This window comes from Otolemur garnettii, unplaced genomic scaffold, assembly GCF_000181295.1.
Source record: "Otolemur garnettii isolate 467f Iridium unplaced genomic scaffold, OtoGar3 scaffold00006, whole genome shotgun sequence".
Lineage (NCBI taxonomy): Eukaryota > Metazoa > Chordata > Mammalia > Primates > Galagidae > Otolemur > Otolemur garnettii.
In genome coordinates this window covers 22,255,382-22,272,737 of record NW_003852401.1, presented here as the reverse complement: position 1 = coordinate 22,272,737, position 17,356 = coordinate 22,255,382, and the positions used below count along the sequence as shown (strand labels likewise).

Here is a 17,356-nt window from a genome sequence, read left to right as displayed (position 1 = left end):
GGGTTTATTTGAGAAAAAACAATTCACGAGCCATGCATCATTCAGAATCAGAAGAGGTTCAAAGAGTTCCATTACTACACTATCAGTAACAGCTTTTACAGAGTGAGGTGGGACCAATCAAAGAAAATATATTTGACTGGTTAGGATGGAAAGACCCTACTTAGAGGCCAGTTGGCAATTTCTAATTGGTAAAGTCTCTAGTTAGAGATTAGTTGGCCGTATCTGGTCAATGTGCTTACATAGGAACTTAACTGGAACCACTCCAGCCTAATGTCCACCCCTCCAAAATAAAATTTTAACAATATACACACAGAGTGAATGCCATGTAATACTAAAATTATGCTGCCACAAGTCAAGGAATATTAGAAGCTAGAGAGAGGCCTGGAACAGATCCTTCCCTAGTTCCTTTAGAGGAAGCATGACCCTGTCAACGCTTCGATTTCAGACCTCATAGTCTTCAGAACTGAGGTAATAAGTGTCTATTGTTTAAGCCACACCATTTGTGGTACTTTTGCAATGATAGCTCTAGGAAACTGATATACTCACATCTAAGGATTTTCTCAAGCGTGATCTTGGGGCATAAATGATTGACATGAACTACTCAAACACATACATTTTTATGAGTAATTTATGTACATAATTTAGTACTTCCAATTCTAAATTACACAGAAGATCCAAGGAAAAGAAAATGTTTTCACTACTGGTTACAAGTATTTGCAGCTAGAGAACAGAAAAGATATGAGGAAGCAAAAGCAACCGGAAGAAAGCTGGCATATGAACCCAAACAACTCATGCAAGAGACCAATTATTTAATTGTATTTCATAAAATGAAAAATGGCTCCATGGTATGTTTGAATAGTAATCTCAAATGTATAGCTTTGCAACAGAGCAATAGTGGCATCTAAAATGTAACTCAGACTCCCTCTTTTACAAATCAAGAATGAACTAAATGCTTCCATGATTTTGTATCCCTGGGCTTCTTATACAAAAAGATTTTAAGCAGGGAAGAAGAGTGAGTGGGGAGGGGAAGGGGTATATGGGAGGAGGGAAGGTATTCGGGGAGGGGGGGAGGGCCTCACCTAATGTGCACGATGCAATGGTACATTTCAAAACTATTAAGATATAAGTAATATTGTGATGGATGTGTTACTTAGGTCAATGTAAGCATTTCACATTGTATATTGAAGCAGTACCCTGAACCCCATAAATGCATCAATGTACAAAGTTATGATGTAATAAAAAACAATTTAAAAAAAAACAAAAATTCTGGAATACACCAATCAAAAAAAATATTTTAAAACATTTCCACAGAGCAAATCCAAAATTGATAAAAACTAGTAAGAAAATTCTTCGGGGAAAAAAAGATTGCATTTTACCACCAACTTTTAACCACTTCCAATGTCTAAATGAGAGAAGTAGGTCCCATTTGATTCTGACTGTGTTCCATGACTACAGCCATTTGTTTCTCTCTTCTTCTATTTGACCAGTTTGGTATAGTAGTTGTGTAAATTAATAAGCTGTGATTTATAATCCTAGCCCTAGGATTCACCCTAGCCCTTCAGAAAATTGATTTTCTTTTCCTCTCCCAACCTCAAGTCAAAACAGGTCATTTTCTGGGCACCATCTTCCAGACCATTAAAAGTGATATGCTCTAAACTGGAGCCTTCTCTCTCACCAAAAGATCTACTTCTGTGACATTGTTTGGGGCAAAAACCATTAGACTTTATTAAGGCTAAAACTGATTTCATCTCCAAATTCCAAAACAAAGACTGTAGGGGACTGTCAGTGACTGCAAAGTAATAATATTAATATTCTATTAAATAGTGGGAAGAAGCTTATATTTTGGCTATTTATATCACTATGGTATTCACTGGAATGGAATCTAGCCTTTATCACTGTAGCTAAAAAAAAAAAAACAAGACCCAAGGAAACTCAATAAATCTGAAAAGCCCTCTTGTTTTGTTACAGGATATCAATTAAAGGATTTAACTACTTTGCTTATAGTTTTTCATAATTTTTCTGGATCTAAAGAAATCATTTTAATAATCTGCACTTTATTAGTAATCTTTTTCGTAAATGTAATGCAATTGCCTGTAACACCTCTAAGAAACATTCAGAAATGCTCTCTCTGCTCCAGTTAGAAAATACCAGGGGAGTTCCAAGAATAGGAAACATCGACCAGGGTATTTAGCACTAGGTAGATAGAACTTGGCTCAGATCTGCGAAGCAAAATCAACCGCGATTTTGCTTCAAGGCCGACTGTGGTTTTGCACCCTGCTCAAGTTCAATCGGGTAATATTTTTAAAGAAATTTACAAAATAATTTAATAAGAATCATGTTCTTTATAAGAACTATTAGATTATCTTCAGGCAGCAAAACTCAAAGAGAAAGTCAAAAGCACCTTTTCAAATCTCATGTTCTGATGAATCATAATAGGGAACACAGAAGGAAAGCAGTGTGTCTCCAAGTACTGATTCAGGAGGTAGACCCCCAGGTACACATCTTGCTTGTCAGGCAGGAACACCCCTGGGCAAGAGATCTTCAAAAAAGAAAGAGAGAGAAAGCAGGGTTTGGTTTGGTTTGTTAAATGGGACTCTATTTCTCCTAAACTCCCACTGGACACTGAAATTCTCCACTCCACCCCCCATCCACGGATTCCCGCTCCTATACCTCCCAACCCAAAATGCTCCCTACTCCTCTTCTCTCCTCCCCGCCCGCACAGTGGAAATTCCAATTCCCTCCCACCTCTCCGCCAGGTGTCACAATCGCGCCCGCGCCCGCTTCTCTCCCCGCCCCTCCAGGATGGCAGTGCGGAAGCGGAAGAGGCTGCAGGGCCCCGGAGCCTCTGTGGAGTCCGGTCGGGTCCCGGGGTCGGGGCCGCCCGCCGCGATGCCGAGCCCCCGTAGGAGCGCCGAGGGAAGGCCGCTGGGCGCCTCGGCCTCGAGCAGCAGCAGCAGCCCCGGGAGCCCAGCCCATGGCGGCGGCGGCAGGTTCGAGTTCCAGTCCCTGCTCAGCAGCCGCGCTCCGGGCGCGGACCTCACCTGTGCCCGGCTGCGCGCGTCCGAGAGCCCCGTGCACCGCCGCGGCTCCTTCCCGCTGGCCGCGGCCGGCCCCTCGCAGGCGCCCCCGCCCCCACTGCCCGAGGAGGACCGCATGGACCTGAACCCGTCCTTCTTGGGCATCGCCCTGCGCTCCCTACTAGCCATCGACCTGTGGCTGTCCAAGAAGCTGGGGGTGTGCGCTGGGGAGAGCTCGTCTTGGGGCAGCGTGCGGCCCCTTATGAAACTGCTGGAGATCTCGGGACACGGCATCCCCTGGCTACTGGGCACCTTCTACTGCCTGTCCAGGAGCGACAGCTGGGCCGGGCGCGAGGTACTGATGAACCTGCTCTTCTCCCTGATGTTGGACCTGCTGCTCGTGGCCCTGATTAAAGGGCTGGTCCGCAGGCGCCGCCCGGCGCATAACCAGATGGATATGTTTTTCACTCTCTCGGTGGACAAGTACTCCTTCCCTTCGGGCCATGCCACGAGAGCCGCCCTGGTGTCGAGGTTCATCCTGAACCACCTGGTGCTGGCCATTCCGCTGAGGGTGCTGGTGGTGCTGTGGGCCTTCGTCTTGGGCCTCTCCAGGGTCATGCTGGGGCGACACAATGTCACCGACGTGGCTTTTGGCTTTTTTCTGGGCTACATGCAGTACAGCCTCGTGAACTATTACTGGCTCTCACCCCACAATGCTCCCATCCTCTTTGTACTGTGGAATCAGCAATGACCCCATCTCACTGATTATGGCACCAGGAGGTCTAACGATTTTGATGATGCCAACCTAAATCAGCCATCCTGCTTGCCCCCCTTAAGACATTTCAGGCTTCTTTTGGGATTTCAGGTGTCCCACCGCCTTGATGTGTTGCTAGGCTGAAGCACGTGCTGGCCATTACTGAACACAGCCATATTAGGGAAAGAAAAAAAAAATCCCTCTATTGTATATTTATTCAGCAACTGCTTATATCTCCAGGACAACTGCAAAGAAACCAAACTGAGGTGGTTATACTGTTGCTGTTTTTCAAAAGTTGACATTAATAAGATTTGTGTTTTGTAGGAATCCCCTAAATCAACATATCACTTGTAATTTGAACTTTGAGAAAGCAACATATCTTCATTCTGTAAATACACATGCAGGGAAACCATGTACCAATCCTAGTCCTTTTCCTGAGATAGATTTTAAACAGTATTTTAAAAGTCTAACACATAGGTTTTTCTAGTTTATTCCCTGAAGATCTGTTGCCACAGTTGGGGAGATCTCTTCTTAATCCTGATTTTCTTGGTAAGTTTTTTTACTTTATTATCACTTCCATTTTTGTGGATTGGGTAGTGACAAAGAGGTGATAGCACTGTCTTTCTCTCCCTCTACTCCTCAAAAGGTCTTTAAAAAGCTATTTCCCACTACATTTTTAGCATTCAGAGAATAAACCAAGACCTTAAAAAAGTGGGTGTATCTAAGGGCCCAGAAAAAAGGAAAAATGAGACTATAGCCTCATGTGTAATTCTGTTGACAACTAATTACGTAGCATAACAGGGGACAAAGAAGTCACTGGGAAGAAGTTAGAGAAACTAAACTTTGGGGAGTAGACTGACCACGTATTATACCAATGACCCACATGGCAGGAGAGAAGGCCCTACGACCAGTCATGCCTACTGAATAGAGAATAATGTTCCTCTATAAGGGTAATAAATGGGAAAATAACATGTCTTCTTAATGCAAAAGCATAGGCTTGCTCATACACCACAAGAATGACCCTGTTTACTATCATTTTTCCCGTGAAATTCCATTTTCCTATATACAGCACATCTTAGTTAACTGTATTTAACTTGAAATTCACCAGGGGAGCCTACCACAGTATCAGGCACAAGGAAGGCATAAGTCCTAAATTTCTGTTTACATTGAATTTTACATTTAAAGCTGTTCATTCATGGTGCCTCCAAAATCATAAGACCAAAGACCCCTAGTCACAAGGTGGATTATGCTCATTATTCTTGGGCCCAGACATACGGAAGAGGGTATATGTTTAAACGCTGCTCTATCTGACTAGAAAACCTTTAAATTACCTATGGAAGTGTTGTTTTCAGGTAATCTTAATGGCTGATTATTTTGGCATTTGTAATTAGAAAAATTATATACTTTGACATACAGAGGTACAGGTAGGAACCTAGACAATAGTCTGTGATAAGTAGATTCTGATTGGACGGAAACAGGAACTTTCTGAGAGTGAGGGGCACACTAAAAAGGGAACAGCTACTCCTCAATTAAAATCATATATTCCCACAACACCCTGAATACTTACTACCTCTTCACTTGCTAACTCAGCCAAACTGTAAAACTTTTAAGTGGTTTGGGTCTGTTGTTTAAACTTAGAGAGATCCTTTATTTTAACTGCAGCAGTATTCAGGCCAGATACTTGGAAGCAATGATATTTCCTCTTGGAGTGTCCACAGTCCAAATATCGGTGGCTTGACATTCGGCTTACCTTGTGGTTTGTAGTTATACTTTTGGAATTCCCTGTTTTACTTGCTGGGGCCTGAGTTTGCTGGCTTTTGAAGATCAATTCACCTGATTATTTTGGAGCTTCCAAAGTACTGTAGAATAGAAAACTGATTTCGTTGTTCATGAATTGTACACTGAAGAATGCCTTTAAAAATCATAATAAAATTAACCAGTAATGTTAAATGAAGTGAGAAGAAAACTTGTTTAATTTTTGCCTTGAGCAGGACTACTGATTGATTACTTAGCTTCTCCAAGTTTCCTTCATCTTACTGCACAGTTTTGAAAGCTTGAACGTGACATAGCACAGTTGATACGTCTGGCCCTGCTTGCTGTCAGCAAAGTAGGACAAAGCCAGGAAATGTTGATCCGCTTTGTTTCACAGCCACATATACGTTGCAATCACATTTGCCAACTGTATGGAGGCTAACAAGATTCTCTGGTGGTGTCCTTTTAGCATTGTGCTTGTAATCGTGACCAGTTAGAGAAGCCTCTGGTAGCTAGGAGGCAAAGCTGCATCTGTCACTACAGATCCAAGGACTGGAAAGTGGAAGCTAAAATAAAAGCAATGACTGACCCTCCAAATAGAAACAATGGAGTCACTCTTTTACCTTAGTACCTTAGCTAGGAAGGATGTGATGACTAATTACAAAACATTTGTTAATTGATTGACTTCCCACTTGGATTTAGCAAGCTAGAGCCATCAGTGGAGGAAATATAATAGCTTAGAAAATATTTGATTGGTTCATAGAGGTGGCAAATTATCAGGAAGTGATGGAGCATTTTAGAATTCACTTATTCCCTCGTCAGTTAAAGGCAAAGTTTTAAAAAGCCTTTTGCCAATCTTTATCCAGGAAAAGAAAAGCCCATTTGGATTTAATGTAGGGTTTTAAAAGAAAGGAAAAACTCAGGATAAAGCTAAGAAACAAATTAGCTTTAGAAGATAAAAAAAAAAAAAAACCTTAGGGACAGAAGTATGATTTGTCCCAAAAGATGATGTGTGTGCGGTAAGTAGGGGAGGGGTGATGAAAATCACCCAGGAGTCTGTCTTGGGGTTAAGGAGCAGGTTCGTAGATCTCTTACCGCCCGGATCTGCAGCTCCACCACCACCTCCAGAGGCATCGTTCCCTGTGTGGGCGAAACGACTGGAATGAAAAGATCAGTTTGTGCCGAGCTTTGGACCGATTTTTCTTAGTTTAGCTCAATCCCTGGGGCAAATGTTCCCAGAAGCTGCCCCAGCCCCCCACCCTTTCGGTCCCCCATCCGTCCCCCTCCCAGCCCCGGTGCCTTCCAGGGACAGGTCTCTCACTACCAGAGCTGCAGGGTAGGCTTCCAGAAGGCGGAAGCGGGGAGTTGCCATGGACACTCAAAGCGCAACCTTCCACCCTGGAACGTACGAGGGCCGCGCAGGCGCGCGTCCCCTGGGGACGCGGGCAGGTGTCCGCTTCCTCTCCCGCGGTGTCCTGGCCAGACACGCTGACCTGGTACTCGATGTAGTAGCCGGATTCGGAGATGCTAAGGATACTAGTTTTCTCTCCATCAGGTTTCTTTATCCACACTCACTGTGTTAAAATGTTTAGTTTCTGTGCTAAACATGGAATGAGACCAGAGCTGTTATAATTTAAGCACTCCGCATTTTTAGTAGCTACATGACTCCCAAGCCCTAGAATTTCTTAACAATTCTAATCTGATATAGTTGCCTGTCCCTAAAGGTATCTTTTTGCTTATTAAATATGTTCTCAAGTTTGGTTTGGAAAACATGGCCAACCATCAATAACAAGAAATCAAGCTGTGTGAATTAGAAATTCAGGGATGATTCTTAAACAGATTTAAAAGGTATCCCGTGTTAGCTGCAATAGAAATAGAAGTCATTCTCTGTCTTCATGGCATTGCCCAGCCTTTTCTGGGGTTTAGTTTATTTAAAGCAAGCACTGAATTGCATTATCTACCAATGGGTAGTTACTGTGTTTGCCAAAGCCACGGTTAACACTGTAAAAACAATCAGAGGTGGTAAGCAGAGGCAGGAGTTCTCAGCCAATAGGGGAAATGGCATTTCTTCCATTCACTATATTTGACAGACAAAAATGAAGGAAAGAAGCAGGGAGTGGCCGCTTTTAGCAATCCAAAAAATCTGAGAGGGCCAATGCTATCTTCCCCCCAAAAAAGAAAGCCTAAATTGTCTTCATTTATTACTAGTATTTTGCATTGGAAATACTGCAGAAAGATGGCTGGAGTCAAAATTAGGTATTGATTTTGGTAACTAGAGTTCCTTTTCCTGGAAGGACAAAAGCTCAGTATGATGCAGAAGCAGATTAAAAATAAGAAGGGTACTGTATCTAATTCTTATTGCTCTGTCTCTCTGTACCCTAAGAGACAGAGAAGTGGGTACTTGGCTCCCTGTTGTGTCCAAATCACTGATTTGTCACCCCATAACAACTCATTAGCACCCCAAATGATGTAGGATGGACCTGTGAAGATTCTCATAGGTAAGCCACAGCACCAGTCCTAAGACATCAAAGAGAGTGAAACCAAAGCTGGTTAAATAGGTAGCCAAAGGTATAATGGAAGGAAGGAATTAATCTTTATGAGCATCTGCAAGGTATTAGGCATGTAGCATATGTCAATTCATTTCATCCCACAGTAACTCTTTGAGGGAGACACTACTATATCCCTATTTACAGGTGAAGAATTTGAAATCAGAATCTGAAGCCAGACAAAGGCTGTGCAAATAATAAGGGGGCAGCCATGTTTGAATCCAGGGACACTGCTCCATCACTGGGCCTACAACACAGACATCTGGTTGATCCCTGGAGACACAGTTCCATCCAGTGTTCTTCCCAGTCTTAACTCTTGATACAACTGGACTTTCCTTGCTTAGCTTCTAGAGCACAACCCTCTTCTGATTTCTCTTCAACTTTCTGGCCATTCTATTTATCCCCCTTAATCTGCTAAGCAATATTTCTAGTCCTTTTCCTTTCCTAATTCTATATACCCTTTACTTGAAGTATCATCCAGTATAGGTATTGATTAACATATGTTAATTAACACAGATGTACATATCCCACCTAGCCCTCTCTTCTAGTCCCCAACAAGATGGAATCTTACTATTATAAATACATGTATCTTCCCTTTGTAGTAGCTACCACAATAGCAGCTTTACATTTGATCCTGTAATTCATGAATACTGTCTATTAACTCTGCACGGCTAACTGTATCCTAAATACCTAATATAGAAGATACTCAGTAAACATCTTTGAATAGATATTAAATGCAGAAATGGTCAAGCCAGTCTGTAGGGCTTAATGTACAAAGGTAATGGGAGGTCCCACCATATCAGGACAAACTAAATATGCAGAATAAGAAAGGACCAAGCACAGCAATTAATACTTCTGCTACTCTGCCATGGGGATATTAAATGAGTTGATAAGGAATAATCACACTCTGTTAATTTCTCACTCCATGGTCACCTGAGGCTGCCAGCTGCCACAGAGATGTGGAAGTTGCTACATACACAGTGTCTCACCCATCTTGCAAAGTAATAAATCACTGAGGCTGCCACCTTGGCAGGAGGCCGATAAAGATATTTAAGGGTTGGAATCTCCACTTGGAAATACTGACATGGGTAAGAGGGGGGGTGGATGATGAGAGGTTGCTTGGTGGGTACAATGTGTGCTACTCCAGTGACGGATGCATGGGAAGGCTCTGATTTCACCATAATGCAATCTATCAGTATCGCAAAACTGCACTTCTACTCCATGAATATATGCCAAAAAACGTTTTTTATGAAGAGAGAATGGCTTTATTTGCTGGGTAGGTACCTGTTGGTGGCAGCAAGCAGATTCCAAAGAACAACCTCTCCAGAGTGTTTCTGCAGTGCAGCTTGGTCAGCAGTGGCATCAGCACTGCAGGAATGACACATCAGCACAGGCTGTTTACCTCCTGGTCCCTGACAAGGAAGTGAAACAGCCCAAATGGGAATTTTCCAAAGAATAAATTAGCAAAACACAAGACTATCTCAATCAGATAATTATGGCTGAGATGTTTTCCTTTTAGCTAAAAAAATTATTATAAGACACAAAATTAGAGCTGGCCATGGTGCACACCTGAAGCTACCCAGAAGGCTGAGGTGAGAGCATCTCCTCAGTCCAGGAGTTACCAGGTTGGCTTATGTATCAAATGCCTCAGAAAAATAAATAAATAAAAAGACAATATCATAAACATTTCCTTATAAATAACAGGAGTATTCATCTGAAGAAACATTTTTATTTATTATTTATTTATCTGTTTTTGAGACAGAATTTCACTTTGTCATCCTTGGTAGACTGCTGTGGCATCATAGCTCACAGCAACCTCCAACTCCTACACTCAAGTGATTCTCTTGCCTCATCCTCCTGAGTACCTGATAGGCGCCCTCCACAGTGCCGGGGTATTTTTAAAGATGGGATCTTGCTCTTGCTAAGGGTTGTCTTGCTCAGGGTGGTCTTGCACTTCCAAGCTCAGTCGATCCACCTGCCTTGGCCTCCTAGAGTACTGGGATTACAGGCATGAGCCACCGCATCCGGCCCTAAGAAACATTTTTAAACAGGTGCTATAGGGGGTGTGGGGGAGCAACACACACATTGTTGGTGGGTATGCAAATACATATAACATATTAGGTTTTGATGGCTAATGTAACAAATTACCACAAATTTAAGGGCTTAAAAGCAGAAAAAAATTATCTGACAATTTTGTGGCTCAGAAGACAACACAGCTCACTGGGCTGAAATCGAGGTGCCAGCAGGACTGCCTTTTCCATTTCCTAGCATTTGCAGGGGCTACCTGCACCCCTTGGCTCAAACTCCCTTCTTCTTTCTTCAAAGCCAGCAACAGAGTTTCTGGCCAAGAGTTTCTCACACTGCCATCTCTCCAGTTCTCTCTTCCACTGCTAAGGACCTTTGTGATTACATTGAGACCACCTAGCTAATCTAGGATAATTTCCCTATTTTAAGATCAGCTGATTAGAAACTTCAGTTCCATCTGCAACCGTATATTCTCCTTTACTATGTATATTTACAGGTTCCAAGGATTAGGAGGTGAGCTTCTTTGGGGGTCATTATTCTGCCTACCACATATAACTTCTTTGGAAAGCAATTTGATAATGTCTATCAAAATGTTTAATTTGGCTCAGCAATTCCACTGCCAGGAATTTATCCCATGAGTATACTTTCACAAAATCACATTATGCACCATTATTTGTACTTTAAAAACATGGCAAGCCTATTAAATGTTCATTAAATACAGGTGAGCATGGTGGTTTACACCTGTAATCCCAGCACTTTGAGAAGCCAAGGTGGGAAGATCATTTGAGGTCAGCAGTTCAAGGTCAACCTGGGCAACACAGTGAGACCCTGTCTCTTAAAAAAAAAAAAATTAGCTAGGCATGGTGGCATGTGCCTGTTGTCCTAGCTACTGAGGAGGCTGAGGCAAGAGTATCACTTGAGCCTAGGAGTTTGAGGTTACCCTGAGCTATATGATCACACCATTGCATTCCTGCCTGGCAACGGAGTACGACCTCATCTCTTTAAAAAAAGTTCAATTCATATGGTCAGATTAAATCAATTATGGTTTAGCATACGATGGGATATTATAAAGCATGGGAAAAGAATGAGGCAGAGCCATAAGTCCTAATAGTAAATAACTTCTAAAATACAGAGCTAAGAAACAAAAAGCATGGTGCAAAAGATGTGTAAAGTATGCTGCCATTTGGGAGAGGAGGAGAATATTACATGTACGCATATACTCAGAATATTACTGAAGGGATACACTAGGAACTGCTCATGATGCAACTGGGGTAGAGAGGAAGGAATCTTATTTTTCCTTGAATGTCTTTAGGTATCTTAAAAATGTATGTTCTTACCAAGTACTTGCATTATCTAGTCCAAAAAGGAAAACAAATTAAAACAAGTAGAAAACATAGAACAATAGGAAGGAGAAATCTGAGAACATGGGAAGGAGCAGCTTTGGGTGCTATATCCTATGTACTGCAAACCATAAAAATATCCATGCAAGTTTTCTGCCACTTCTGCTTCTACTGCAATGTTTCTTATCCTGTAATCCCTGGTTATCTTGGTCCCGAATCCCCTGAAATGATAGGCAACCTTTCCTGCCTGTGCATATGTGTGTTTTTATGGGAAGAAAGCCTGAAGCTTTTATCAGAGTCTGTAAGGGGAAAAGTTAGTCCAACCAGGTTTTAGAGTACTGTTCAGCATGCTGAGCTCTCTATCCTGCTATCAGTTCTCTGCCTACAGCAAAAAGAAGGGCCACTTAGGTTATCTGACAAGGTGGTAGGTAAGAAAGAGGACCTTTTCTCTTCATCACATTCATGCCCTCCTATTAGAGCCAGTTGACTCTCTAAAGGCAACTGTATTCCTTAATAAGTGATAAGAAGACTGTCAAAATCTGTTCTAGGCCATTTGTTTATGTCTGAACTCAACAGACTCTCTTGTTAGGCCCTACAATTTTTTAAGCCATTGAATTATTCATTAGCAAGTGTGAATAACACCAGCAGATTGAGTTTCCAAAGTGAGTTATCATTAGCATTTGAAAGAAGTGCTTAAAAAGAAAAAAGAAAACACCCAAGCACATGAAACAATCTGAGTTACTTCAGTAGTAATGCATTTCCAGATCACTGACTTTTGTTTTTCAGTACAGACTCAGCCTCAAGACCCAAGAAATAATCGTCCTTTATATTCAGCTTTCTCCAAAGTCTTTCTCTAAACTTTTCTTCAACAGTTTAGTTTTCTCACACTCTCACTTCTTTTTATATAGAAGAAAAATTTACATTCCTGACTTCTGCTCTGAATGTGTAAAAAAGCTCAATGAACTATACAGAGCTCTTTTGTTGGTTCTAAAAAAATGTATAATGATGTTTATATTTTAAAAAAAGGTTAATGTTACTTTGGATAAACTTTACATTTGAGGGATCAGGTTGTCACCATATGAATTTACTGATCAAGCCTAGCACCACTATACATTACAATAGTTAATATCACATGCCTCCCTGTGTAATTTATAGGAAGCACCTATGAGGCATTTTTGCCAAGAAAGTTGAACTTGAATCTAATCAAGCCATAAGAGCTGACTATCCAATATGGTAGCCACCTATAGCTATTTAAATTAACTAAAACTAAATACACTTATGTAATTTTATTTATTTATTTTTGAGACAAAGTGTCACTCTGTTGTCCAGGATGGAGTACAGTGACATTATTATAGCTCACACAGCCTTGAACTCCCAAGCTCAAGCAATCCTACCTCAGCCTCCCAGGCTGCTATGTAGGTGAGTGCACCACACCTGGCTAATGTTTAAAAAAAAATTGTAGACTCAGAGTCTCACTATGTTGCCCAGACTGGCCTTAAATTCCTAGCTTTGGGTGATCTTCCTGCCTTAGCTTTTGAAAGCACTGGGATTATAGGCATAAGCCACCATTTAGTTCAGCCTAAAACTAAATAAATTTAAAGTTCAGTTTCTCACTTGCATTACCCACATTTAAATTGCTCACTAGTAGCTACTATATTAGTGCAGGTACACTGTTTCATTATCACAAAGAGTTCTAATGGGCACCATTGCTCTATAGCTAATTTCACTTAAAGGCAATATGGGTAGTGAAACATGTTAATGACACCACAAAGAAACAGGCAGGCATATCTAGAATATGGGACATTAACTGAACAAGTAAGTTAGTCTGCAAACAAGTCCATGGCATTAATTCAAAAAAAGAAAGGGGTGAGGGGTGCTGATCTAGCTTAAAAGATACTTAACAGACTTAACCAAATGTAATATGTGGACTTTGTTGGGACCCTAATTCAAACAAACCAACCTAAATATAATATTTGAGACTATCAAGGGAGATTTAATTATGGTTTGGGCATCAGATAACACCATACTATTAATTTTGATAGGTATGATAATACCCTTGTGTTTATGTAAAGCAAACACTAACATTGTTTAGAGATGCATACTGTATAAGGATTTGCTTTTATTTTCTTTTACTTTTTTTTTTTTTTGGACAGTTCTCACTCTATCACTCAGACTGGAGTGCAGTTGCATGATCATAGCTCATTGTAACCTAGAACTCCTGGGCTCAAGTGATTCTCCTCCCTCAGTCTCCCAAAGTTCTGAGCCACCACACCAGGCCAGATTTTGTTTTTCAGTACTCCAGAAAATGAGTAAAAGGATTAGACAAAGCAAATATTACAAAATCATGATAATTATTGAAATCTGGGTGATGGATATGTGGGGTTTCTGTAGTTCCGTACTTTTGTTTAAAAGTATTCATAATAACAATTTAAAATTCTAAACATATACTTAACAAGAGCTATTATTTCTTTATACAGATCTCTTTCTGTCCTAAAATAGCCCATTAAGAGAATTCTTGGTGAAATCACTATAAAATTCTCTTCAACAGATATCTTACATACACTTAAAGAGAAAATATGGTGGATCTAGTCACCACAGCACAGATAAAATTATTTTGATGTGAAATACCTTACAAGCAATTCCAAAGGAAATCCATTTAAAGGAAAAAAGTAGCACTGTATAAGAAGAATGATCTCTGCATGAACTTCCAAAATAGAAGATCACAATTTAAGTATTTCTTTAAGTATATATACTTCTCAAGAATTTTCCCCAAGTATCAGAAATACTTCCAAGGAAGGAATCAAGTTGCAGTTGAGCAGCTTTTAACAATCTTGAAGTCATTTGGGATCTGGATCCACACATGGGATATATTTCACAAAACCTTATTAGGGTTCATGAGTCAGACTCATATGTTACTCTTTGGCTTATACTTTGATTGACTGGCATTTGTAGGCTCAACACATACATAATGATGCCACAGGAGTCTTTCCACAAGGACTGCCCTTGGGCATTTTGGACTATATAGTCCTTCCATTTTAAAGTAATTTCTAATTCAGAAAAAAACTAATTTACTCCTTTCAGTTTTAGCTGGCTAGCTCTATGTCCATGAGAGTAGTAGGCAAATTATGACCCAGGGCAATTTCCAAGGAATTTTATTAATTATTCAACATAAGAAAGTAAAAAGTATGTTTAAGTTCCAAGACTTATTAAAAAGAAAAAAAAGTTGTCTACTATGCCTGGGCCCTGAAGTCAGCAATGGCTCAAGATGAGGCTATTTCTGACATCATTATTCCCACCTCTTATCTCCTACCAAAATATAATCTTTTGCTCCCTTTTCACCCTTTTCTGCCTTTATTTAATCCTGCATCTTTTCTTTTATCCTTGTTTCCATTCATTCATTCCCTATTTATTTATTCAGCACACATTTATTCAGTACACAGTATGTGCCAATTACTATTCTGAACAATATACATATAAGGATGAAAAAGAATAAGAATTACTGGCTTGGTGCCCATAGCACAGTGGTTACAGCACCAACCACATGCACCAAGGCTGGCAGGTTTGAACCCGGGCCTGGGCCTGCTAAACAACAATGACAACTGCAACAGAAAAAATAGCCGGGTGTTGTAGCAGGTACCTTTGGTCCCAGCTACTTGGGAGGCTGAGACAAGAGAACTGCTTAAGCCCAAGAGTTGGAGGTTGGTGTGAGCTGTGACGCCACAGCACTCCTACCCAGGACAACATAGTGAGACACTATCTCAATAAAAAGGAATTACTGTTCTGAGCAATATACATATAAGGATGAAAATGAATAAGAAACAATCTGTACTCCTATGGAGCTTACCTTCTAGTGGGGGAAGAAATCTAACTAAGGGAACATAAATAAGATAGCAGTATGATGAACAGTAGGAAGGACATTTCCAAGGTAGTGGGATAAAAGGTACAGTTACAAAGGAAATAAGAGCCTAATTTAGATTCAGTGGTTAGGCTGGCCTCTCTAAAGGTTCAACAACATTTAATCTAACATTTAGAAAGAGAAAGCAAGACCAAAAGCATGACCACTACCAAGACTTCCAAAGAAGCAAGAGAAAAAATATTCAGGTAAAGGAAACAGCAAATCCAAAGGATCGTGAGTCAGGAAAGAAATGGATAATGGTGTTTGAAGAACTGAAAGGAATCCAATGAACATGCTAAGAGAGACACACAGTGCAGGAGGAGGAGGAACGGGGTGTGTTAAGAGATGATACTCAAAGTTAAGATGACACTAGTTTGCACAAGAACTTAAAACAGTTATGGTGATGGTTGTCTACCTTACTGCCATAAACTTTTCCTCCTTACCAACAGAACCTGAGATTTGTTTGGGTGGCAATGTACTCAGCTCCAGGCAACAAATTATGTTTTAATAATTTATTTAATCCTGTTCTGGCCACTGAAATATAAGGGGAAGCCACTAGATGCTTTTGAGACTTTTATTCTGTTATGAGAACCACAAGTGAATAAAATAATTTTGCCTCCTTTTCTCCCTTTCTGCCTTAGCTGCTGTAATGTTCGATGCAGTGTCCATGGATGTGGCAGTCATCCTGCAACCATGATGTAATAAGCCCAAAGCTGAAAGTCAGTAGACTTAGGACAGGGAAGAGGAAGAATATAAAGAACCTGAGTCATTGATGACATCAGAATAGGCTAAGCCTATTCTGGGACCACCTATCTTCATCCTTTTCATTAAAATAGACAATAAATATTCTTATGGTTAGCTGAGGTTTCTCTTTTAGCTGGGGTTTCAGTTTTTTGCACTGAAAACATGCAGTTGATAAAGCAGGGCTGTGATGTAACTTATATATATATTTTAAAAAATCTCTCAGGCAACTGTATAGAGATTATAAGGAGCAAGAATAGAACAGAAGCACGTAAGACTACTACAGTAGTGTTGAGGAGGGATCATCGTGTCCTGGCCTAGGGAGGAAGCAGTAAAGCTAGAGATAAGTAGATAGATTCAAGATGTACTGGAGGGTAAAAACAATAGGACTTGCTGTTGGTATGAGAGATAAAGGACAGGGAGGAATTAAGGCTGATCTCTAGACATGAGACTTGATGATGGTGCCTTTTATTGACTTGAAGAAGATAGGAAGAAGAGCTTTGGAGAACAGGGTGAGATAAAATGCTCTTTTTAACATGCATTACATTTAAGATTTGTATGAGCCATTCAACAAGAGATGTCAAATCAGCAGCTAGCATTATGAGTCTGAAGCACTGGGGTAAAGTCAGGGCTTGGATTTCAATTTGGGAACTGTCGATACACAGATGTTATTTAAAGCCCCAGGAATACACAAGATTTTCCCCGCTGGCCAAAATATGAGGAACTTTCAAATTAGAGGTCTGCTAGAAGGGAAGAAGACTGAGAAGTAGTGAGAAAGGCAGGAAGGAAACAACTCTTAGCATTTATGTCGGGCACTGTTAAAAGCAATTTGCGGCTTCGTGGAAGCAAAAAGAAAAGTATTTTCCTTTTATTTCTCCCTTTCCATTTTCTTCTGTGCCTTTCACCCCTAAACTCAAAGGGTGTAGGTGAAAAAGTGCTTCTTAACTTTTATTTGTAATTACTAATTATCATTTATGATATATAACATTAATATATAAATATGTTCATATTTAGTTATATCAAAATTATTCTTTAAGTATATATCATTGGTAAATATTCAAATAGCACAATATAGGAAAGCTAAATGTGGAAAGTACAGATTCTCAGAAATTTTCCTCCCCCACCCCAGCTTTGGCTTCCAGAGATAATCATTAACGTTTCTCATATACCTTTCAGGAACGTTCTACACACACAGAGACTAGTTTTTGTGTAAAAACTAGTCTATGCATTACACACATACACAAATATCTAATTCTGCAAGTTGCTTTTTTTTTAAAGCTCAAGAC

At 40.5% G+C, this 17,356-nt stretch overlaps 2 protein-coding genes across 4 annotated transcripts in view; one reads left to right on the top strand and one right to left on the bottom strand.

Moving 5' to 3' along the window:
- SPATA6L (spermatogenesis associated 6 like) overlaps positions 1 to 6,858 on the bottom strand; it is a 49,202-nt gene extending 42,344 nt beyond the window's left edge. For 2 of the 3 annotated variants that reach the window (XM_023509121.1, XM_023509123.1), the window contains exons 1-2: positions 6,619 to 6,858; positions 2,402 to 2,539 (exon numbers count right to left, since the gene is read on the bottom strand). In XM_023509121.1, coding sequence (XP_023364889.1) covers positions 2,402 to 2,539; positions 6,619 to 6,657 — 177 coding nt within the window. In that variant the 5' untranslated portion in view covers positions 6,658 to 6,858. The remainder of the gene's footprint in view (positions 1 to 2,401; positions 2,540 to 6,618) is intronic. The other variant, XM_012813178.1, reaches the window with a different exon arrangement.
- PLPP6 (phospholipid phosphatase 6) lies at positions 2,807 to 5,974 on the top strand. The gene has a single exon (XM_003782907.3). It carries the CDS (start codon positions 2,890 to 2,892, stop codon positions 3,766 to 3,768), a length of 879 nt encoding a protein of 292 aa, XP_003782955.2. The 5' UTR covers positions 2,807 to 2,889; the 3' UTR covers positions 3,769 to 5,974.
- Positions 6,859 to 17,356: the final 10,498 nt, after the last annotated feature.